The sequence below is a fragment of the Oryza glaberrima genome, chromosome 1 (assembly GCF_000147395.1).
Source record: "Oryza glaberrima chromosome 1, OglaRS2, whole genome shotgun sequence".
Classification (NCBI taxonomy): domain Eukaryota; kingdom Viridiplantae; phylum Streptophyta; class Magnoliopsida; order Poales; family Poaceae; genus Oryza; species Oryza glaberrima.
Genome location: NC_068326.1, coordinates 549,797 through 575,424, shown reverse-complemented (window position 1 = coordinate 575,424; position 25,628 = coordinate 549,797). Strand labels below are relative to the sequence as shown.

The 25,628-nt window shown below is 40.1% G+C and overlaps 4 protein-coding genes and 1 long non-coding RNA gene across 5 annotated transcripts; 2 read left to right on the top strand and 3 right to left on the bottom strand.

Annotated features, from left to right (window-relative positions):
• Positions 1 to 3,893: 3,893 nt before the first annotated feature.
• Positions 3,894 to 4,611, bottom strand: LOC127760701 (extensin-like). Its single transcript, XM_052284999.1, has one exon. It carries the CDS (start codon positions 4,485 to 4,487, stop codon positions 4,011 to 4,013), a length of 477 nt encoding a protein of 158 aa, XP_052140959.1. The 5' UTR covers positions 4,488 to 4,611; the 3' UTR covers positions 3,894 to 4,010.
• Positions 4,612 to 9,681: 5,070 nt separating this feature from the next.
• On the bottom strand, positions 9,682 to 10,765 carry LOC127760704 (extensin-like). Its single transcript, XM_052285003.1, has one exon. The coding sequence runs from the start codon at positions 10,493 to 10,495 to the stop codon at positions 9,974 to 9,976; it is 522 nt and encodes a 173-aa protein (XP_052140963.1). The 5' UTR covers positions 10,496 to 10,765; the 3' UTR covers positions 9,682 to 9,973.
• Positions 10,766 to 12,564: 1,799 nt separating this feature from the next.
• Positions 12,565 to 14,027, top strand: LOC127760706 (uncharacterized). Its single transcript, XR_008015122.1, has 3 exons — positions 12,565 to 12,906; positions 12,979 to 13,036; positions 13,399 to 14,027. It is a non-coding gene; the product is annotated as an uncharacterized LOC127760706 (long non-coding RNA).
• Positions 14,028 to 15,193: 1,166 nt separating this feature from the next.
• Positions 15,194 to 16,195, top strand: LOC127760703 (uncharacterized). The gene has a single exon (XM_052285002.1). It carries the CDS (start codon positions 15,233 to 15,235, stop codon positions 15,761 to 15,763), a length of 531 nt encoding a protein of 176 aa, XP_052140962.1. The 5' UTR covers positions 15,194 to 15,232; the 3' UTR covers positions 15,764 to 16,195.
• A 5,283-nt stretch (positions 16,196 to 21,478) lies between these two features.
• On the bottom strand, positions 21,479 to 24,059 carry LOC127760705 (protein MOTHER of FT and TFL1 homolog 2). The gene is made up of 4 exons (XM_052285004.1): positions 23,865 to 24,059; positions 23,711 to 23,772; positions 23,234 to 23,274; positions 21,479 to 21,705 (listed from the first exon to the last, which is right to left on the bottom strand). The coding sequence occupies exons 1-4, from the start codon at positions 24,057 to 24,059 to the stop codon at positions 21,479 to 21,481; spliced, it is 525 nt and encodes a 174-aa protein (XP_052140964.1).
• Positions 24,060 to 25,628: the final 1,569 nt, after the last annotated feature.

Here is a 25,628-nt window from a genome sequence, read left to right as displayed (position 1 = left end):
AATATTTTTTCCTAAATATATTTGAGAATGCTGATCATACCTCATCATTTCAAATGCTGACCAAGTATTCCATCAGACAAAATGATAGAGCTACCTACCAGGTAGTTACTTGTATGATCCTCACTAAGTCACTAATTTGTTTCCAAATTGCTGAATTTTAGATTCTGGTATCGTGTGTTCGATCCAGTTTTGTGATTTAAGATTATTCATTACTACTTGATCTTTTGACAGGTTTAAGCTTGACAGTATTACCTCTGGTATCTTTTTAGTGTAAAATGGTGCCCATTTTTAATTATGAGGTTACATGTCTTAAGTAATGCTCAAATATTCTGACCTTGTAAATTTACTTTGAATTGGACACACCCATGTGTAAGATGTGAAATGCTGGATTCACATTTTTTGAAGTACAAAAGAAAAAGGTGCATGCACTGGGAGCCTGCCTCATGCCTATTGACCAATTTAAACGACAGTGAAGACGAGAGTGCAACAGATGACTGGTGCCATAGGCAGTAGAAAAAGGAAGAGAAATGGAGCATACCAGCCAAAGTTGAAGACGTTCTCAACCAAGCGGGCTATCTTGGGATAGCAGAATAGCTGCCAAAGTTGAAGACGTTGTCAAAACAAGCGGCTATCTTTGTGTTTTCTGGTCCCAAGGTATGATACTCCAGCTCTCCTGCTTACCCCATCTTAGAAAAAGGAAAAATGTCATCTTTTGCATATTGGAAGTGGTAGGTAAGGCAGTTCAATCTTCAATCTTCCCAAAACGAGCTCAAGCTTCCTAAAAGTTTCTTTTTATTAAAGAAGTAAACTTTCCATTTATGTTCATCTGAGAAAATTCTGTACAATTAGTTAGTGCCTCGAGTACATTTTAGTTTGATGCGTCACTTCTTTTGCTTCAGTTAGCAACTAAGCTCGCTGATATTATCTAGGTCTCATGGATTATTAAATTGTTTTTGGTTGTTGGCTAGCTGGGTTTGCAATCGTCCCCTTCCCCAGTTTAGATATATGGGGTATACTTTGTGAGATTTTCTCTCATCCTTTGAGATGTATGTACCTCATCCTTGAGATATACCTCTCCATAAAAAGAGGTACCAAAATTAATCTAACAGGTTGGAATAGGATTGAAAACTTATCTTTATAAATATTTCAGACTTTTTTTTTTACATTTTCTAGCGGTATAGATATTTGATTAAGAGGTATATACCTCAGGACTAACACTATAACACTATGAGGTATATGTACCTCTCTATACCTCAGAACGACTAGAAAAGTCTTGCCAGTGCTAATCATAAACTTGTTTTCTAATCAGTTAAACCGGTATAATTTTTTACCTCTCAAATTGTGAGGTATATACCTCTCCCAGAATGAAAGAAAACCTCATATTTTGTTGGATGATGTGCTCTGAATCCTGAAGATCTCCTCGTTGACGAATTTTGAAGTGATGCTTGCATCTTAGGCAAAGTAATGTTTGACAACATGAGTCGTGCCCAAGCCACTATAGTCTAATGCACTGTCCTGCGTCCACACTTATGCCATGACTGACATACTGAATGCTAGTATTGCACATTCTAGTATTGTTATTGTGTCATAGTAGTGCTATGGTGCTGAAATTTAAAGCCACTTATCTTAGCAAGAACTCAGTGTATCAACATTAACAAAAAAAGAGAGCTATATTCCATCCTCTGAAAAAAAAAATGCCTGATGGAATACTTGGTAGGTAGCTCTGCCGTGTGCCAACTCTTGTGTGTGGAGTAGTTTTGACCATTTCTTGCATTCTTGGATGGCAAGTTTGTCGCATCATCCAAGGGTATCTTGAAGTGCGCAAAGTGAAGCTGTGATTCAAGTATGCCTTGGATCTGATGAGAATGCATCGACACGTGTGCCTGGTGCTTCCATTATTCTCTGTGCAGCTTCATTCGCTGAATGTGGCTGACTAGTTGCTCATGAGTACTCATGACATGGTCTCATAGTATGAGATAAAAGCCTCTTCAAAGTCACTAATGGCCCATTAATCATGCTGTTTGCAAGAGGTTGCGGCAGATAAGTACATTGTAGAAATGTTTTTGTAGTGGCATGGAAAAGGCATTGCATTCTTTTCTTCCCCTTTTGATTAAAAGAATATTTGAAAGCAATTGGAGTATTGGACATTGCTGGTGAGCTAGAAGGACACCTTTACCAATTACCACCACCCAAAATGAGCTTCTTTTTTTTGTAAGTAGCCTTTATTCCTTCTTCCCCTCTTGATGAATGCTTCCCTTCTGTTCTTTTAGACCTCCTCCTGCTGCTGCAGCAGCAGCAATGGCGTGAAACTTCGCGGCAACGGCACTGCACGGCCACCGAATCTGATCACTGAACAGTGCCAGTGAGCTGCATAGTAGCTTGGTGATCTTGCTTGTTCACCTTTTATCATCTCAACGAATCTGAGCAGAAGTGCTTTCTGAGTTACTGTCATGCATCCTATCCTCAGGTTAAATAAAAGGGAGATCGCATGATGATTCTTGTTTGTGCCGGTAGAAAGTTGTTCGTTTAATTTCCAAGATTTGTAGGTGGTGAAGTGTGAACCAAGGCCACCGCAATTTCGGTCCTAGTCGTTGGCATGCATGTAACTATATGTAACAAACTATCAATGTGCTTTTGCTCATCTTTCCTACTCACTCAATTGGCTTCTAGCCTATCTAGCTGCCTGGCTGCCAACGTAACCTTGTCCTGACTCCTGAACATAGAACACCATTTTTTTCTCTGATTTTGGATTTTCGCTTGCATGCTTCCTAGGCTCGTAAACGGTTTGTTTTATATGAAAAATTTCTATATAAATTTTTTAATAGTTTTCAAAAGTAACTTTTCAACTTTGTAGTTGTCAATTCATTCGTTTATACACTTAAATAGCTTAAAATATTAGATAATTCATCAATTTCAGCTATCTTAGATGGGCCAAAGAATAATGTGTAATTTTTTTGCGTGCTCGTGAAAAAATAGATGGGCCGAAGAAGGCTAAATGAGTGAGCTAGCTGATTTTCATAGAGGAGAAATAAAGTGTACTCCCAACCTACTGAACCCATTATTGAACTCCAACCTTTTCCCCTCCACCTCCCATCCATCCTTTATATTTTCGTCAATCATTCATACTTAGCTTTTCGCCAACAATTTAATTATAGACAATACTCTAAGCAAACCTTTTGGGGGGTAGTTAATTAAGATCGCGAGAATTTTGTACATATATTCCCCTTCCACGTGTAGTTGATTTGTGGCTGAACTAGCTCCACTAGACACTAGACACATGCATAAAGGATACACATACTTTAAAAAAAAAACTCGAGGGGAAATAATGAGCACATGAATTAAATTCTTATTTACAATGGACACGGAGGATCTATCTTTGAAGCTTGAAAATTTCATCAAGGATGTATATATGCTTGGAGTAGTCTTGTAGTTGTAGGGACTGGTTATTCGTACTAGCCGCGAATTAATCAAAATTGCATTCAAGTTGATGCAACTAAATGCGGATTATGAATGTACGTCTGGTGTATGCGTCCATCTAATCAATTTACTGCTGAATTTAATAAGCTTAAATTAAATATGAATGCCAATTTTAAAACTATGACACGATTTTTTTTTACCGGAAATGACACGATTCTTTTAATTAGTCCAAGGTGTTAATCTGTTCACTCCAGGTTTATCAATACTTGTTCTCGTATATAACACTATAGTGTAGAGAATATATATACTCACAAAAGCTGGGAATTCAGTGCAAAATAAAATGGAGTAAAAGGAGAGAGGCACCGGGAAAAGGCCAGATTCTTGTGATCAGTAGCATTACGATTTGAAGAACTTGCAATAGTTGCTCCACTACACATCAAACTAAATTATTTAAGTCAAAAATTTAGAGGAGAAACTAGAGCAATATAATAGATCATATTTGTATATAGTATAGAATAACAATGCTGCCTCATCATATATTTCTCCAAAATAAAGAAATTAAAACTAGAGAAAAGAAGAAAAAGAGAGCTACATTAAAACACGGTAATTAAAGCAGCAGCAGCAGCTGTTACCACGGCCACCGAGGCAAGCAGCGAACGCCCCCGCGCCGTCACCGCCGTCGCCGGCGACGACGGCGGCGACCTGTAGTACCAAGGGTACCACGGCACGATGGGGTTGGGCGGAGGCGGCGCCGGGTAGTTGAAACCGCCGCCGCCGCCACCGCCGGCGGGAGGCTGGTAGTAGGGAATGTAGCCGCCTCCTCCGCCCTGCGGCGGTGGGTAGTTCCAGTACGACGACGACGACGGCGGCGTGTTGGAAGACGAGGATGACGGCGGCGGGTACGAGTAGCCGGAAGACGGCGTGGAGGGCGGTGGCGGACAGTCGGTGGTGACCGGCGTGGGCGGCGGCAGCAGGCACGGGTAGGGGCAGTCCGCCGGGTAGGTGTCGCCGGCGGCCAAGGGGACGAGCGCGGAGAAGACGAGGATGACGAGCAACCTGTACGACGCCATGGCCGCGAGAGAGAGCGAGAGAGAGGTGGTAGTGTAGTCTAGTGAAGTGGTCGCGAGGTAGAAGAAGAGGAGAGGGGACGAAGGGGTTATAGCTGGCGCGCCTTTTGTCAGCTCAGCTGTCGACATGGCCGGGAGCGTCTCGTTAACTACACTTTTTTTTACTTTACTGAATAAACAAGTTTATCATCGATCATTTGACCAAGGTTTATTCGAATATCATAAATCTTATGCAAATCTTACTAAACAAAAGAGAATTATAGAATTTGAAGGGTGGAAATTGATCAAACTGGGAGAAAAGAAAAGTAAGCCGTGATCTACTTTTGGTTTTCTGAATCATTGATATGATTCATTCATGCAAAATCTAATCGATTTAGTGAAACACCGAGAAGAAACCGCCTTGAGCTTTCGTTGATTGACATGATTAGCAGAAATGGCGTGTTGCATGGATGGATGCCCTGTTCCAGATTGTTTCTTTTGTTGGTATGCAATGCATGCATCATAGGGTCCAGCTGTAAGTGCGAAACAATTTATGCGGTTGCATATATGATCCGTCGTATCACTCGCGCGTTCATCGGATCTATGTCACCATGCATATGCCCTCTGCTGTCACATTCTCTCTCTCTCTCTCTCTTTTTTCTTAATTCTTGAGTCGTAAAAAGGAGAAAGAATTTCAGACTTGATGGATGTACAGAAATGTGTTTGGAGGCAAACAATAATGGGTTCATTGCCTGATCGATCGTCAACACAATTGATAAATTCCTTTAATTACCTTCACAACATCCAGACTTAATTCTGACGAACTATATATACAGGGTACAGCTGTAGTAGCATTAGTATGCAGCTTGACGATCTCATACGTACTCTACATGGGTCTCTTTCAGTTCCATCGGCATCAGAGATTTCAGTAGATCCAATCGGTTTCGAACTGCACGTCCTACACCACCACATGACATGCCGTGCTTTCAGGCACCAAACAATTGCCTTTCATTCCCGATATCTCCCTGTATATATATGTTTATTCGGATGTGATTCAGCACTCAGCATATGTACTGAAACTGATTAAGCATTTCAGCTTAGCTTCCCTTCACATCACATCGAACCAGATCAGGGGATTGGTTAACGCAAATTAACTAAATCTGCCCCCTTTTTATTTCCTGCTTCATCTCAGTTTGGATGCTTAGGGCACCCGCAATGGTTATTTATAGGCTCTCTATAAAAGATCCATGTCAGTATATTTTCCTACTTGGAAGAGATTAAATGAAGAGAGAGAGCAAAGCTATCTACTAATCTGGAGATAGTCTATAAAGAAAAACGAGGTAATAGATTAGACAGCTATAAATACCCAGTAAACATACCATTGAAGTGGTTTACTATTAATCTAGTCTACTGCTGAGATGTACATGTTTTATAGATAGCAACTTACTTTACTATTGCGGGTGGTATTAGTTTAACTCGTTGAAGTCAAAGGCTCAAACTGATGGGGCACCGCCCTCAATGGTTGATTCTTTTTTATCTTTTTGGACAAGAAAATGTGCTTTCTTTCTGATAGACTTTTCTAGCTAGCTACTAAGAGAAAAGGGAATTGAGCTGTGCCCTACAGCTCTATACTCGCTGGCCGGCCGCATGGATCATCAGAAGATGGATGCATGCAGTATCTGTTCTTCTAACGTGTATAACTTCCCCTTTTCTTCTCTCTCACATGCATACAAGTGATTAAAATTAGTAGTTCATGAAAGTACACTGACTTGGCTACTCAAATGCACGGGCTAAAATCATCTAATTAAATGCAAAGGACAACGAGTAAGAGTATAATAATGTTCATTATCATTCTGGGTTGTACTAATATTCTCCTGTTGTCTGAAAAAATGTGGGTGCATTTTTTGCGTGTGATCACAAGCAGAGTCATGGGCAAAACAGGATCAAGATTCCCCACGCCGTTCATGTCTGCTATCTGAATGCACCACCTCTTGAGTTTTGGCATGCTAGCTTGTTGATGATTGATTGACTCATCTGATCACAAGAGTGGCAAAGGAAACTGACAATAAATCAATAATCAATGGAAGGAAGGAACTAATCTGATTTGAGTATGTGGATGGATCTTGCCTGTCAGAAAATCTGCAGGATGAGAAGCTTCTCTGAACCACTCCAGTTCCAGCCCAATATTCCAAACTGATCAGTGGCTGCTACTGTTAAGGATTTTGACAATTTGACCACATACTTCGCTGCCCAATAAAGTACTAACACCGATTGTTCCATTTCTACTGTAGCCACTATCATTCATTTGCATACCAGACCCTGCATCAGTTGATTATCATTACAATGGAACTAGTTTATCTCTTCACTGTAAACGCCACTATGGTAATTGGTGGCATTATTCAAGCAATATACTAGTATCCAACAAATCTAGCATTGATAGCTGTTCATCTGAATGGGCAGAAAGAACAGGCATCAAAGAGAGGATATATACAAGGATCTTTCATTTCATCACGTCATTTGTCTCTACCCATTTGTCCATAGCGACTGCAGATGCTTATCTTCGGACTTCAGACTTCTCTGAGAGATTGCGTATCCTCAGATCTGTAGTGTGGCCTAGAATGTTAGGTTGGGCCAAGCCAACCTAATTGAGAAAGGCCTAGAAATAAAGCTAGGAAGGCTGTGCAGTTAGATTGGCCCATTCACATCATATAGTAGCTCTTGGTTTCTTGACAAACGAACGATCGAATTCGAATGGGTTGTTTTTGTTTGCTTCTGTTCAGCATCTGCACTTGCAACTGACCAATACTCCCTCCGTTCTTTAATAGATGACGCCGTTGACTTTTTCTCACATGTTTGACCATTCGTCTTATTCAAAAATTTTATGCAAATGTATAAGATATAAATCACACTTAAAGTACTATGAGTGATAAAACAATTCATAACAAAATAAATTATAATTCCGTAAATATTTTGAATAAGACGAATGGTCAAACATGTGAGAAAAAGTCAACGGCGTCGTCTATTTAAAAAACGGAGGTAGTACTTTTTTTTAGGAAGGGGTGAATGTGTTAAAATGCGTGCGTTTTTGGAGCTTATAAATGGTACTCCATAATTTATTAGAATATTGTTTTAATTCTATTTTCAACATTGTAATAGTTACTTTATTCTTTTGTGCACTGGAATAATAATCATCAAAAATCAATCACCCATTCAACCATTCAACAGAATAGAACAGGATGGCATGTTGAAACTCTCACTGTAAGTACACTAGCTAGCTCTTCTGATAATGCAACTCTTAATTACATATTTACATATCTGGATTAGCTTAATTACTAGTACTGCCATCTAAAGGAGAAGAGCAAATAAATTGTCAATTCCCTTGAGCGTGCCAACTGCCAAGCAACTATTCAGCACGTACTGCAATGATGACAGAACAGATATGTGTAACCAGGCCAATTCAACCTAATCATCTTGCCAAACCACCTAACATTCTTCTCTCCTCTCTCACTCGTTTGGTGGCACAAAGAATGGCATACATGTGTGCCTTTGCTTTCTGTTACGAAGGCAGCAAATTAAGGGCACCAGTGCTACTGCTACACATCAAAATTAAATGTGTGCAAAAAGTGAACATAGTGTAGTCCAAGATTTGCAAGTGATTCCATCTATGCTACTGTTAAAGAGAAGGAAGAGCATTCATTATTCAACAGGGATCATGAAATCTTGACTTGCTCTGCTCTGAGTTTATCAGGTCGAAATCTAATCCAGCTTGTTAACCATATCTCTGGATTGCCATGTGTAAGTAGGCTGAGTTTTCTATTTGTTTTGTGATTTTTGACAGATTTTTGTAATAATTTGGTTCTAGCTTCAGTGAAAGCAAAGGCGCCGGGATTTTCTCATTATCTTAAAAAATGTTGTAAGTACGTGCATACCTGCGTATCTGGATGTCCTAGCACTGAGTAAACACTACTAGTAGATTATTTGGACTTTGTGAGCAAATTGGATGCAGTTTAGCAGGATGTCTCTTCCAAGTCCAAAGGAGCAGTAGTACTAGTACAAGAACAAGTCAAATTGGTACTAGCTGCCAGTAAAGTAGAACGACTAGACTGGACTGGTTTAGGTATCATGGATGCATCAGCAACTGTTCTTTCTGAACTCTACCCATCTTAGCAGCTCTCCTGATAATTTTCTTTAAAAGCTAATAAAATAAATTAATAATACAAGCAGGCATGGAATTAAAACACGGTTCAATCGTTGACAGCAACGCGGCAACCACCGACCGGTCGATCGAGTGCGACTCCATCGTCATTTTGGATGTCCTCTTGGACATGGACGCATATGTGTTCATGGCTATGCTAATTGATGATATCTTCAATACACTACTTCACTCCAGCTAACACTGGAACTGTGTAGTACACACTGAATTTATGTTTATATACCATGCCAGTGCAGTGCACCGATATAAAAACTCAAGTTTTTGGAACAGAGAATAAAATAAGATAAAATTCTTCCGACAAATATTCGCATAAATGACCATTTTTGAACTTTGAATGGAAGATTATGGTTCCTCTCTTCTTTTTAGTTTATAGCTCCACAAATGGATGTGCATTCATTTATTTCTAGTTAAGGGTTATCTGATTATAGGTGTAGCAATAAGCTTTGCTTTGTAGACTGGTTTTGCAGCCATGTTAACCGTGGACCCCTAATTATGCCGGTCAAATTGGTTCGATCTGTCACAAACTCACAAATCACAATGACATTGTTCTTTTTAAGATTAAAAGAATATTAATTCTATATAGGTTATATTTACGTGTATTAGCCGGTTGTATTTGTACTAATGTAATATAATAGCGATGGAAGAATCAGAATGGTATAGTCATTGGACCTATCTGCTTGGAGTTGATTGTTGATGGTTTATGGAAACATAATTTTTTGATGAGTTGTTTGGTCTCTATTAGTGTTGTTGCTTTGAAGTGGGACTGGGTCCCACATTTATTTTTTTCCCATCTTGTAATAAAAACCTAAGGCTGTGTTAAGATGCAGAGGAGGTGTAATATTCCCACTTCTTAAAAAACAGAGAGATTTTTGCATTTTCTCTCTTATATAAGAGAAATCTTACAGAAGCTTTCATAATTTTCTCTAAGTTTAAGTACCTCACTTATCCATGTAGGGGTAAAAACAACACGAGCATTGTACCATTCTGAGAGTTGATCAAGATATATGAGCTAATTGCCACATGTAATTGAAATTTGATTAGACATATATATGGATTATTACAGAGTCTGATGTACATCTTTCCTATCACCAAAAGGGATCGATCAACAAACATTACATGACAAGAACAATTAATTTGCCGACGACGATGACGACAACAACAACAACGTGAACATGAACCGTAAAAACGAAAAAAAAAAAGAGATTATCTTACCGGAATATATCTCCTCTAATCTTATTATGAACACATAATAAAGGGAATTAAAAACGCCGTGTAATTAATTACCATACGTCGCCGATCACAAGGCCAAGGCTCCGGCCACCGCCGCCGCCGCGAGCACCACCGCGCGCCACGACGCGGCGCCGCCCGCCGCCGCGTTGGGCCGGAAGCCGGGGTCCTGCGGGTAGAGCGTCCCCGGCGGCGTGAGGTAGGACGGCATGTTCGGCGGCGTGAACCACCCCGACGGCGTCGGGTTGTAGCCGGGCGTCGGGTTGTAGCTCGGCGTCGGGTTGTAGCCTCCGCCTCCGTACGGCGGCGGCGGGCAGTTGGTCGACGGCGTGGTCGGCGGAGGGTAGGCCACCGGCGGCGGGGACGGCGGGGGGTAGTAGACGGGCGGCGGCGGCGGGTAGTAGACCGGAGTCGGCAGCACGTCGGGCGGCGGCGGGCTGGCGTACGTGCACGTCGTGCCGCAGGGGCTGGGCAGGCCGCACGCGGCGCACTTCTCGTCGTCGCGGACGACGACGTCGGCGGCGGCGGCCGTGGCGGCGACGAGCATGATGACGAGCAGGAGGCTGCACGGCAGCTGTAGCCACCGTGCCATGGCCGAGAGATCGATGGAAGAAGCTCAGAGCTTTTCTTGGAACTGTGTGCTCTCTCCTAAAGAAGAAGAGAGTAGTGCTATGCTATAGTGTGTGTGCACTCTCACTTTCTCCTCTCTTCTTCTTCTTGTTGCTTCTTTTTTGGTTGGGGGATTCGATTTTGGGTGGTTATAATGGTTGGCTTCTGCTTTCGCTTTTGGAATTGGCCAATGCCAGTGGAGGTCTTCTTCTCTGCTCCTTTTTATCTCTCCGTTTATGTCTCTCTTTTTTGGTAGTGCCTACTAATCAGATAAACATTTAACGGTTGGTCTTCTCAAACAGCTGTATCGGCTAAATTGTACTATATAAGAGCAAATAGCTAGACACTTTTTCAAATAGCTATAACTGAGATTTAAAACCTCACTTTTAATTTTATTCTTAAAAAATAAACCTGAATTTTAATTTGATCCTGTGGCTAAATGTACTATATAGTGTGGCAGCCTGACGTAATTTAAACGTCTCCATTATTATGGCTGTGTTATTTCCTCACTCTGTTGTCCATTTTTGTGAGAGTGATTGGAATATTTTTCTTCTTTCTTTCTGTATCTATTCTCAATATCATGATATGGGTCCCCACAGATCAAGGGGTTGTCACAAATTTGCAAGTAGTGGCATTTTAACTTTTGTTTTGTTTTTAGGAATCAGGGTTAAGAAATGGGGAGATGCTACTAACCATGTTGTGTAGAATAAGTTACAGATATGCTAATAATTTGTTTTTCATCAGAACGTTGGGGCCTAACCTTTTGATCATCTTTTTCCTTGGTGACAGTGATGGAATTGGATTAGACCTTGGCGCTCCAGTGATGTCATTTGTGAAATGCACATACTACTAACTCGTGGACTCTCTGTAGATTGACAAGTGGCAGATTACCTCTAGTACCTTTTCACCATCAACAAATGCACTTTCAAAGACCAGGCCTTTGCAAATAAACCAACTTATTGTGTCAAGTTTAGTGGTAATTGCTACTGTACTAGCATATCAGATCAGAAATGTATGCAGATGTGCACATCACACCAGTCTTGTTATAGCACTCAACTAAAACATGCTAATAGGCATGACTCATGAGGCACCCTATCTTGCTCACGAAAATTTTAGTGCTTTAATCCCATATTATACAAGGGTGCAGACAACTGAAATATGATGAGAATTTTGTTATAAAAGATAAACACAAACAAGTCAGTAATATTGACATCAGAAAATAATGAGTATGTAAGGACATGCAATTCTGTTAGGCAACATTAAACTACTGAATGATTGGCTTATTGCCTCATGAACTTATCTTCCTCATGATTTCAGACTTCCAGTTAATGCCGCTTGAAACATTAAGCCATGAAGCTACTGCTTACCATACACACAAAAATCAAATTTGAGTAACAATTTCATGTACAAAGAATTTTTCTACACTTTGAAACTAAGTTCCTGGTTGGATTTAAGCTGAAATAGTGCAAATATCAAGTACATATGTATCTTTCCTTTCCTTTCCTCATGAACAAGAAACAGAGTGACTAGCACAGCGAGAGAGAAAAAGAGGAACTCCTTTTGACATAGTGTTTGCAACTATATATCTGATACAATACAAAGGCTATCAAATTACCATGTTACATGGCATCACACCAGCTGCAATATTCAGAAACATCATGGAATCTGAATTCAACTCATACATACAACATCAATGGCAGTGAGTACGATTCACTGCAAAAACACCAAGAAAGCAGAAAACACAAACACCACCGGAATCCATGCCAGCGCCGCCGTCCTCGCATGGCATGCCGCCGATGCAAGAAACCCTGGATCCTGCGGGAACATGGTGGTCGTCGTCGTCGGAGACGGCTCCGCCCAGGGAAACGGCTGCGTGGAGATCCCCGCCGGCGTCGTCGGGCAGAACGGGAACGGCGAGGTGGTCGCAGGTGGCGACGGCATCCCAGACGATGGATCGATGTCGGCCACCACGCGGGCAGCCGGCCACAGAGACACGACGGCGACGGCGGCGGCGGCGGCGAGCAAGATCGGCCGCAGAGACGGCATATTCGCTCTCCTTCTCGAGAGAATTTGTGCCAAAAGGAGGAGCGAGCTCACTAATCCACCAAGCTAATGGCTAAAAGTAGTAAGAAAGATGGAGATGTTCGCCGCCTTGAGAGACGTCGGTGACCGTCCGATGCCGATCGGACGGCTGCCCGTCCTTGCAGTTGAGCGGCGGCAGAATAATAGGCTTCATTTCGTCTTCTTCCTTCTCTTCTGAACATGATCCACTATGTTCTTATTGCAATCTTATTACTGCGTAAGTGTGAGGTTTGTGATAAGTTTCTAAATTAAGCTCTTGATTAGGTTGTGATCAAACTGGGTGTCGGTGGAGCGTCTCACTGCATGCAGCAGGTGAAAAGAATGGACATTTTGCCAATGTTACGCGACAACGACAATGTCATTCATAATGGAGAGTTTTTTCAGGTCAATCTGCAAGTCAATGGATCAAGTGTTAAAACAAGCTCAGAGACGTTGATTGCAGGTACGGTCTACCAAACATCAGTTTAGCTTTAGTTATGATCTGCTAACAAAAGCAGCTATCTTACCTAGTCTTCATTTATTAGTGAGTTAAATGTTTACATGAGCATGTTACATGTACATCTGTGTAGAACCCACATTGCGTAGCTCGCTTGAAAACCAAGTAACTGACAACTGAATATTGTTCAGAAAACTCTCAATCATGTGTAGTGGAGTACTAGTGTGTATGGTCACTGAAATGGCACTTTTAAGAAGATGTTGCTATTGCCTTTTGCTTCACTACTCGGCTCCATTTATCTGAAAAGATTAACTAAAGTCCCTTTTCTAATCATGGCTTTCATGAGCCTTAAACCCAAGTTTTTACAGACAAGTGACAGGTCGATGAATCAGGTCACTGTAAGAGCCCGTCAATGCATTGTGCAGAGCGTGCAGCATCAGTGCACCTTCAGCTGAGGACATTGTGTTGGTTGTGATGTCAAGCATGCTGATTTGAACCTAATACACAAAAAAGAAGAATTGTTAGAAAGTTTGGAGCATTTGCAAGAGATGGTACAAAGGAGGGCAGGCCTAGGATGGTGACCGGCCACCAGCAACGATGATCTGTTTGGGAGCGCACACACACACACATTGAGACATATGGCTGAGAAAGAGAGGTCTGGAAGGGGAGGACTCCAAGAGTCCAAGTAACAGGAGGGCACTGATGATAATGCAGGCTTGGAAAATGGAAAGCCATAGCCAAGTGGGTAGCAAACAACCACCTCTTGTTCCACTGGAAAGGCAAGGCCTGCAGTGCAGCAGCAGCATATCTTTGCTACTGAATACTCATCCTCTCCTACCCTATCCTTCCTAGTGTCCATTATCTTCACTCACAGAAATGCATATTCTTTCTACTTCTTTTTGGCCATGTATCCCAACTACTTTTCAATCATACATGGAATCAGAAATGTATGGTAAATACTAATATAGACTCATGAAATTTGTGATGAGTGAAATGGTAGAACTGCAGAAATGAGGAGAGGCAGGTCTTGTTGACTGTGACAAGAGCGATTGATATATAAACCATGAAAGATAAGCTATATCTGCCAATTTTGTTGTATCCCTGTGTTTTTTTTAACTGACTGACTGACATATGAAAGAAACAGTTAAACTTCCAGCTCCAGGCGATGCCCATAGCTTTGTTCTTGTCATGATCAGTTGAAAAGATCGGAGCATCTGGTATCTATCACTCTCCCTTTCTGTGAAACAGTTCCTAATTTTGCACTGAATCAGCGCCACTGATGCATCTTAGTGAAGATACTTCTGTCTGCAAATCAACTTCACAGCACATTCCCCATCCACCAACTCTGCCATTAGTATCCCGTCTCTAGTTTCAGAAGAGTAGTATCTTTCTTTCCACAGAATGGAAAAGATTACAAGTGGTTGCTGTTCGGACGGTGGTTGATGACTTGTCGGTCGTGACATCATACACGAGCGAAAAGGAGGATCCAATACTCTGGATTCTGAAATTCCAACGATAAAAGATGAGGAAAAGATAATAGTAGGGCTCTTTTTTACAGAAGTTCAGACTTCAGAGTGTTTCATGCATGGGGATGTTCAGAGAAATGACATGGATTAACCCATAAATAACTTTGACGATCCAAAAAGGTCTCAAAGAATCGCTGTCCGCTGGTTACGGATGTTGATAGTCGTCTTTAACTCATTATTAGGTAAAATACAAGTCTACTTTTGGTGCATGCATGGGCATGGCGATGGAGACTTGCTGTTCTTCGTTTTCTTCAGAAGTTGCAGTGTAATAAAACCGACAAATGACAAGCAAAATACCCAGCTAGTCAACCTGATCCAGCCCAGTATATTTAGCCCACGCATGTTGTTTACAGGCCCAAAATTTTTCAGCCCAAGATGAATTTGAAGAGAGCCCAGCCCAGCCTAATCTCCTCTGTTCGAACAGAACAGAGTATATAGCCATCCATCCGGTCAAAGCAGCCGGCCACGTGGCGTGTCCCCGTTGGCTGTACTGGACGCGCGCGTGCAGCCTGCAGCGGAGACCGACTTGACCGCTGGTCTCCGGCGACGACTTGTCAGCCGGTCAACGTGAAGTGTGTAGCACGGCGACGATTTCCGGTGCACACATGCTCACTACTGTCGCAATGGCAAGCTCATATACTGTCTGACCAGCATTAATTCCGGCCAGCCGCGAGCCATGGCGAGGGCAATCCTCCTCCATCTCCACTCCGACGAAACCGTGCCTCTCCTCGTCGTCATCGTCGCCGCGGTGGCCGCCGTCGCGCTGGTCATCGTGTCGCTCTGCACGAGCAGCAAGCACGGCAAGCTGTGGAAGCAGCAGCAGCAGAGAAGTGCGTCGTCGTTGCCGCAGCTGAAGGCGGAGGAATCAGCAGGCGGCGGCGGCGGCGCCAGCCGGAAGCAGCTGCTGGCCACCCTCAGCGGCATCGGCGGAAAGGCGGCGGCCATGGCGAAGATGGTGTCGTGGAACAGGCGGTCGTCGCGGCAGGGATGCAGCAGCGACGACGACGACGAGGCCGGCGGCGGCGGCTTGGCGGTGGAGGAGGAGGAGGAGGCATTGTGGAGGAAGACCATCATGATGGGAGACAAGTGCCGGCCGCTGCAGTTCTCCGGCCACATCGCCTATGACTCCGACGGCAACCAGCTGCCGGCGACGACCATCAGCAAGGAAGCAGCCGATGCGGATGCGGTCAACAATATTTATGTTTAACAATCATATGCATCGAGGGGAAAAATAAATAATAGTAATTGTGTACATGAGATGCAGTGATGTACAGAATGACAACGTGCTGCGAAAACGTCGAAAAGGTCCATAGTCTAGTGGTTACAACTTACAAGTGTCATAGTAGCACCTTAAGTCTTGGGTTGGACTCGAATTTTTCAGGATTTAACGACTTTATATTTCAGTGGTAGACGATATACCCATCAATAGCGAGATGCCTATGATGACTTTGTCAATTTACAGTATTTGCTAGTCCAGTCAGTGTCTTTATAGGAGTGAGTGTGTGTGCATTGTGAGTGTCTATTGTACTGTGTAATTTTAAAAAAAATGACAACGTGCTAGCTACGGAGGGAGGAAGAAGTGCAAGTGGGACATGTGGTATGTATCTATCTATCTATTATATTATTAAAACAGCTTTGAAAGGAGGCACCACGTTCGCTGTGAGGGCTAGAAATTCCCACGTTAATCGGAGAAAAAAGAAAAATCTAGACCGTTAGATTATACTAGGACTAGACTTTGATGGTGTAGATTAACTTTGATAATAGAAGTCTGAATAGAAAACAACTGCTAGATCAAACGGACAACACTGATCAAGTACTAGAATACAAGTCCAAATAGGTGGACGTACTCCTGCTTTGATTCTTTCCTTATCCTAGATGGATACTAAGGATCAATCAAAAGACCAGGTGATTAGGATTCAAACACAGTGCGTACATATATATTTTGGAGCCGGTATAATTAGAATTAAAATGTGATTTTTTTTTTACCTATGGATGAAAAAAAGAGTAAATAGACCAGCAAACTTATGCATTGGTAGAGATACATCTCTCCGTCCAACTAGCTAAGGCGTGTTCAAATTTAGTACGGTCTTAAAAACTAAACTTTAACTTTAAATTTTTCATTGTAGCAACAAACTCATAATCATATAAAATTAAATTTAAATGAATATCCAATGATATTATTTTTAACAACTAAAATTTAGTTTATAATAAAATACAGCTTTGAAAGAAGGCACCAAGTTCGCTGTGGGGGCTAGAAATTCCCACATTAATCGGAGAAAAAGAAAAAAACGAAAAGGAGAGTCCAAGTAGAAATACAATCTAAAAATAGCTAAAATTCAGAATTAAAAAAGTTTCCATATAAAAACCCAATACAAGATTAATCGAAATTCGAAATAAAAATAAAATAAAATCCAAAATTAGAAAGAAAAAAAGAGACCCAAGTAGAAATACAATTTTAAAATAGCTGAAATTTGGAATTAAAAATAAGCAATATTGAAAGAAGTTTCCATATAAGAACCCAATACGAGATTAATCAAAATTCAAAATAAAAATAAAATAAAATAAAAATTAGAAAAGAAAAGGATAGTCTAAGTAGGAATACAATTTTAAAATAGCTGAAAATTGGAATTAAAATAAGGAATATTAAAAAAAGAGTCCATATAAGAACCCAATTACGAGATTAATTAAAATTGGGAATAAAAAAATAAAATCCGAAATTAGAAAAAAAAAAGAGTTCAAGTAGGAATACAATTTAAAATTAGCTGAAATTTGGAATTAAAAATAAGCAATATTGAAATAAGAATCCATATAAGAACCCAATACGAGATTAATTAAAATTCAGAATGAAAAATAAAATAATATTGAAAATTAGAAAAATTAAAAGAGAGTTCAAGTAGGAATACAATTTTGAAACAACTGAAATTGAAAATAAAAAATAAAAATAAAAATACTAAAAGAACACAATACGATATTAATTAAAATTTGAAAAAAATAAATTCTGAAATTAGAAAAAGAAAAATAAGATTTCAATTAGGAATACAATTTATAAATAACTAAAATTTGTGATAAAAATAAATACTATTAAAAGAAAAGACCATCTAAAACACATGACGAGATAAATTAAGTAACATGCCTATAAAGGAGTAGAGTGGTGGCGGTTGATACGACATATAAAAACTGTTAATAAAACACCAAATAGAATCCTAATGACGATTAAAAGGAGGGACGACAGACAAGCCGTAAAGCAAACGAGCAATGCGATTGCCGGGACTACTAGAAAGTAAAAAAAAAAAATAAACCCCATTGATAATCATATTCAATTTTAAAAATCTCAATGACAATAAAAAAGAGAAGCAGTGGGCGGGGTGTATAGTAGTATAGTTTCAGAGCCGCTGATGTTTGACGTGACTTCTAGAAAATAAAAAATGAATTCCAACGATAGTTATGCTCAATTTTTAGAATCACAATGATAATAAAGAAAAAGTAGGCGGCGGACGGGCCATAGAGGAGCATAGCATAGTGGCATCGTTTGACGAGACTTCTAAAAAATAATAAAAAATGAAACCCAACAAGACAATAAAGTCTAAAAACTACAAGGTTCAATTTTTAAAGGTTCCGAACTTCGAAAAAGTAAAAAAAACAATGATAATTATGTTCGATTTTAAAATCTCAATGACAATAAAGAAGGGACGCAGCGGGCGAGCCGTAGAGAAAGTAAAAATTGAACCGAAACGATAATTATGTTCGATTTTTAAAATCTCAATGACAATAAAGAAAAGAGACAGTGGACAGACCATAGAGGAGTATAATGGCAACGTTTGACGGGACGTCTAGAAATTATAATACGAAATCCAACGTGACAATAAACTCTAAAAACTATAAGATCCAATTTTTAAAGGTTTCAAGGAGAATGAATAGAAATAGTGGTAGATAGAGCAAGCAAATAAAGAAGGATATGTCATAAGGGGTAGCAACTGGTGTGACTTTTAAAAAATGTATATAATTAGAAACACGGGGATGATAAGGTTTAATCTTTCAAACTCTTAAGACATGATATAGCTATTTAATAAATTTTAAGTAAAATCATACTAAAAAAATATATGATTTTATTTGGGTGCTAGCCGCGCAATTGCGCGGGCCACCCAGCTAGTTTCTATAAAGAAAGAAAAAGAAAAAAAAAGAAATCACTAACTACGCGGCTCATAAATAAACCGTCCGATTTAGTCCGGACGGATCGGATCTGTGCGAAATTGCAGTGGGGCGCTCAACATATTACAGGAAACCGCTGGATGTGTATTATTGGTTCGTCAATATATATACTCATCAATTCCCTTGCGGAACTTGTAAGGGCTTATTCGGTTCACAGGATTTCCAAATCACAGGAATAAGAAAACCGTAAGAATAATGTAGGAATGCACGTGCAAAACAAAGGATTGGAACACAGGAATTTTTCCTCCACCGAGCTAAACAAAAGAGGATAGAGTAGATGTTTTCATTCCTATGGAATTAGTACATTTTGGAGGATTTTTAGAGGATTGGAATAGTGTTCCTATGGAAAATTTTCCTTTGAATTCTACAAACCGAATGCATGAATAGTGCTTATTCCAAAGGAATTGAGATTTCCTTTAGGAATCCTTCAAAACGAATAAGCATCATCCTTTTGGACGAATTTGATATATTTTTGCCTCGATCGATCCGGAATCCCCACACTGAGCTGAGCTTTCCCATTTCACTGGAGAAATATTGTACGCCACGTTATTGCCTCGATCGATTGTTAATTTTGGGATAATGAGGCCCATATGTATTGACTTGCGGTCGCCAGTGGCCCACTAAGTGTGGCCATCGTGCGGTTTGAATAGGCCCACCACTATGTAAGTATACAGTATTCGGTAGTGTAGATCCCCCGGTTGCGCGTGGACGCGGGGGATCCTAATGGGCGATCGATCGTCTGGAGACGGGGGTAGCGATCGATCCCCTCCCGCCTCCCTCCCTCCACCCCTCCAACTGGTTTCCTTTTTTGGCACCGCATTACTTTCCTATTTTAGTAAATTTATACACCTAAAGTTTATACACCTCAAGTTTACACATCTAAAGTTTAGAGACCAAAAGTTTACAAGTCAAAAGTTTATATATCCAATTCAAATTTGAATTTGAATTCAAATATTTTTTATATATATTATATTTCTATACATCTAAAGTTTATAGACCTAAAGTTTATAAGTCAAAAGTTTACATATCCGTTTCAAATTTGAATTTGAATTATATCCGATTCATAAGTCAAAAGTTTACATACCCGTTTCAAATTTGAATTCAAATGTTTTCTATATATAGTATTTCTATACATCTAAAGTTTATACACCTAAAATTTATAGACCCAAAGTTTATAAGTCAAAAGTTTACATACCCGATTCAAATTTGAATTTGAATTCAAACTTTTTATATAGTATTTCTATACATAATTTTTTTTGACTTTTTATTTTTTAAAAAAATTTTGTGTGGTGTACTGTAATAGAAGAAGGGGAGGAGGAAGGAGGGAGAGGAGGGAGGAGTGTATCGTATAGGGGAGGGGGCGGGCGGGTGGGTGATCGCTCATTCTCGCGCGGACGCAAGTAGGCAACCCCGACGATCACCGGAGAAGCACCGCGTGCGGTGGCGAGTTTCATCGATCTCCGTGATACATTATCACACACACAGAAACAGTTAGTAGTTCAATATATATATATATTTGGTGGAGGCCAGTGGAAAGAGCGGAAAAACGATGGATGGATCAAGGCGGTGGCCTCGCGGCGCTAGCGCTCTGGACATTAAGGGCGGTGTGGGCGCGGGATTGCGGCGGCCGCCATGGCCATGGGAGGATAGGCGAGAGCTTTGTGTAGTTTGGGATTCTTCTTCGAGACGAGCGATGGAGACGGAAGCCAAATTCGGTTCTGCTGTCATGTCTAGTCAGGCCGTCAGGGTTGGGCCACTTGTTGGATCGATGAATCCCAACACGGCCCACTAGCTGCTTGCTTTTTTATTCTTCTTTTTGGAAACAGGAGCTTTTCTTGGCTCTTGCTAGCTAGTGTAAACAGCATGTACGTTTTAACGTGGGCTGCAGGACTGGGGCACACCACAAACAACTCGATCGAACAGATCGAGCAAAATGAGTGCAAGTTCCGACAAGAGATCGACGAGTCTCTCTATATAGTTACATATATACTCCCTCCGTTTTAAAATGTTTGACACCGTTAACTTTTTAGCACGTGTTTAACCGTTTGTCTTGTTAAATAGAATTGTGAAATATGTAAAAATATGCGTATATGAAAGTATATTTAACAATTAATCAAATGATATGAAAATAATAAATAATTACTTAAATTTTTTGAATAAGATGAATGGTCAAACACGTATTAAAAAGTGTTAAACATTTTAAAATGGAGAGAGTATATGCGTAGCTAGCTGTATATACCTATGAGCATACCACTTGATCAGACGATCGAGCAACCACGCAAGTATATATATGCTGTATCTGAGAGCAAACCACAAAATTAATTAAAGCATACAGTACAGTACAGTAGTATTATATATATATATATATATATATATATATATATATATATATATATATATATATATAGAGTCTGCATTATCCATGCATGCATGTACGTTGTTAAAACGTACCACACGACGGAGGAAGATATATATGGAGAGTACTCGCTAGCTAGTACACAGTACGTGGACACGCACGTTCGTACGTATGATGAGGACATGCGTACGCAACGCAGTCGAGTTCCAGTAAGTATACTTGAGTTGAGAGCTAGCTAGCTTAATTATTCAAAAACTATATTATTGTAATAATATAGTAGGGCCGGCCGGCCGCATCCGCAGGCGTGCTTGCTTTCTTCATTATGGATAGATAGATAGAGATAGTAGGCTATTACTATTAGCGGCGGCGGTTGGCGGGCTCCCTCTGGGAGTTGAAGTAGACGACGGCGGTGGGGAGGCCGAGCTGATGGTACGCCGCGAATGCTCTTGTGTTGAAGTTGGGCCTGTCCGCCGGCGGCATCAGCGCGCCGTCCACGAAGCGCGCCTTCTGCTCGTACAGCACCAGCACGTACCTGTGTATCCCCACCGTCGGCCGTGGCCCCATGTACTCCACCATCTCCTCACCTGCATCCCCATATATCCCATTTCATTTCATATCATATCCATCCTTTTATTCACATATACTACTTTTTCATATTCATGTATGCATGCAATCTTGTACTCATCCCTCCGTTTCATATCAATTATAAGTCATTTAACTTTTATCTTAGTTAAAGTTCTTCAGATTTGACTAATACTTATACGCCATCTATGACATCAGGTTAGTTTAACATTAAATATATATTATTTTGTATTGAAAATGTTAATTAGTATATTTTTCTGTAAATTAACTTGATCAAACATTAAAAAAAAGATTAACTAAGAAATGGAGAGAGTACATATCTTGCTAGCTACTCGTATTGCAGTAGTACAACTCATCTCAAGTGTCGACTCCATGGAGATATGCATGCGTATATGCATATGGAACTTTATTAGAACTACGAATGCATGCATGCACGCATACACGTGTCGCGCCACCTAAGCAAACGCTTGGTTGTGCATGGCTGGCACAGCTAGCGCTAGCTGCTGCCGTGACACGTGTGGCTGCCTCCCTTCTTCACATGTGTACATGCGCCCAGGGTGGCCATCCATCCATATGCATGCCTCACAGTCTGTGCCATTCACAAACTGTGTCGATTTGCATGCATGCGCCGCAACAACAATGAAGCGGTAATTTCACACCAAAATAAGTACATTTCGATCTAATTCTAGCTACTTTCTTTATCCTAAAATGCATCTGTCTAATACTAGATGTGACATTACCTAGATCTATAAATCTGAAAATGTCATATCTAATACTAGATAGCTATATTTTAGGACAGAGTTACTAGCAGTATATATATATGGGAGATATTTCATATATGGGCACAGCTAGCTATCCGGCCGGTCGTTACGATCGATCGATCGCGTCATGCATATGATATGCACTGCCATTATACTGCATATGCTACCATTCGATGCCATCGTACGTAATGGGTTACGTAATATCTACAGATGCATTGCACCCAGTCATGACATATATATTACACCATCTAGCCTAATATTTTAATTATATGTATGTACACACAGCCAAATATTCATACGTAAGCGTGCTGAGTATATATGATTGATTGTGCACTAGTTGTACTTTGCACCATAGATCTAGAAAGGTGTGATGTGTACATGTATCCTGCTAGCTACTTCTTCCTAAGATGATCAACAAAAACAATATATGTAATTAACTACCAATCTAGTTATATTAGCTACTCTCTGGTATATATACATCTTAATTAGCAAATAAAGCAATAATATAATTAATGACGGCAAATATATTATTTATGTCATAATAAGGGTAACTAATTAATTGGCTTAATTTGGCCGTGCATGCTAACAGAACAAATATTATTAGTTATAACTCCGTAGAATGGATTAATTAACCAGCAGAGTATTAAAACTGAAGATTAAATTAACATGATATATAGTTTGCAGGTAATGCATAGACAGGCAACATATCTAAATTAATTAATATACTGATGATCGATGAGGTAGGTAATTGGTACACGAGAGAACGCACCTTTAGATGCATCTGTTCCCCCCGGTATGTTAACCACGATCCTGTGCAAGAAAAAAGATGCAGTTATATATATATATATATATATATATATATATATATATATATATATATATATATATATATATATATATATATATATATATATATATATATATATATATATATATATATATATATATATATATATATATATATATATATCAAATTAAGGAAACTAACTTGAAGAGAGCTACAAGCTAGTGCTAGCATATGATCAGTAATATATAGATCATGCGCATATATATCCTATGCAATCATGTATATGGAGGAGTGATGGAGACCTGAGAGATCCGATCCCTAGGTAGGCATACGATGAATCATATCAGATCATATATATGCATGCAAGTGTCAAGCTAGTGTACTTGTGGAGAATTGACACTTGTTGGTGTGCCACATCCCATGGGATGGATGGATGGATCGATCAGTGTGCATACATACCAGTGGAGAAACTCCCTCATGGATGGGTCGCTAGGGCTAGGTGCGTCCGGGTCCGTCATGATCTGCATGGATGCGTTGGCGAGCGAGCAAATTGATCGATGGTCAGTAAATTGCTAGATAGATGGGTGATGATGCATATATATATATAAGATACCAGGGTGTAGAGGTCGTTGCGGCGGCCGGAGATGCGGACGAGGGGAGGGTAGTCGGCGGCGGATGGGCGGACGAGGCAGCCGTTGCTGATGTCCCTGTCGCCGTAGGCGGCGGTCATGGAGATGGATGGCACGAACAGATCCACCACCTCCCCGATCACCCGTCCCACCACCAGCGGATCCACGAAACGGGCCATCGATCTCTTGAGATCTCGACTTGAGCTCAGCTAGCCGCGGCCGGCAACTGTCTGCGGGCACTGCTATAGTGCGGCGCCGGCGCCTTCTCAGCTGCTGGTGGCTACTTAATTCTAGCGGCAGCACGCACGCACCCACTCACTCGATCATGCTATAGCTAAGCTCTATCTAGGACTAGGAGTATATAGCTACAAATATCGTATGCGGCTATGGGTTTCTTTAGCTTAGCCTCGTCATGCATGGGACTTGGATCGTTGGCACCATGCGTTCGGAGACGCGACACGTGGCGACAGGATGGGGCTGTCTACAAGCGGCGTCTGTGCCCTGTGTGTATCCTCATGCATGATATGATCTGGGGTACGGTAGGGAGCCTCCCCTGCCCTGCCCTGCATGCATATATAGGACTATGTTTTTTCATATGAAATTTAATTAGATGATCTTTTTTATGTCATTGAGTTTGTTTACTCCTTTTATACCCTGAATTTTCATTTATCTGTTTTATATCCTTTATATGTCGATCGACCCTAAAATAAGTATTACTTTTTTACCTTCAGATCGGCATGCATGGAGAAATTTGTGGAACTACAGTTGAAAGTATATGTAGTAATGAATTTGTTATGTTAATATTAGATTTTTTATATATATGAGAAGGTATTATAGAAAATGTAATATCTATGTCACCTTTTTCAATATGGTAAACATAAATTAAATTAGTCTCTTATCGCATTTGTTTTAGATAATGCATATATAACAGGTACCAAATCTACTGTATGTAGCATCCAAAAAAATATTGTGTTTTTAATAAAATAGAAATAAAAAATGAAACCTTTTGTATCAGTATTAAAAAAATAAAATTTATCATGAATAATACCTCACATATCAAACTCATGAATGAATGTAATAGTCTAGAAACATACTTCTACAATTCCAACAATATACTCCACAAATTAACTGTCAGCAGGTACAAAAGAAATCAAAACCAAAATTCACTGTTATACAAAGAATTAATTGAGCAAAACTCGGAAGTATAGAAGGAATGGGCTGAAATTTCAGGACCATATAAGAAATTCTCTCATTGTAGGGTACAGAGAGAAATATGCTGTATAGGCTCTATCTTTCGATCTATCTATAATCGCTGGAAGCTGCAGGTAGCCTGGCCTGCTGGATAATTCCATCCATCACCTTCCTTCACATACTGCATGTCGGCATGTACTCCAAACTATATCAAATTTATCTACTGGAAATTACACTAGACTAGCTAGGCCCTATAACAACGAGATCGAAAGAGAAATTAAAAATGTTATTACTCATATACTCCCATGTCGCATAATATAAGGGATTATACATTTTCTTAAAAAATAATCAGTAAAAGAACAAATCATATACAAAAGGTGGTAGTTGAAAAATAAACTAACAAAATAATTTATTCATATATAAGGAATAAATTGGTAAGGTACGAAATACATTATTGTCTTGGATCACAAACCCCTTACATTTTAGTACAAAATATAAGGACAAAATTTATTATATTATGGAACGGAGGAAGTATTACAACTATGTACTTATGAAGC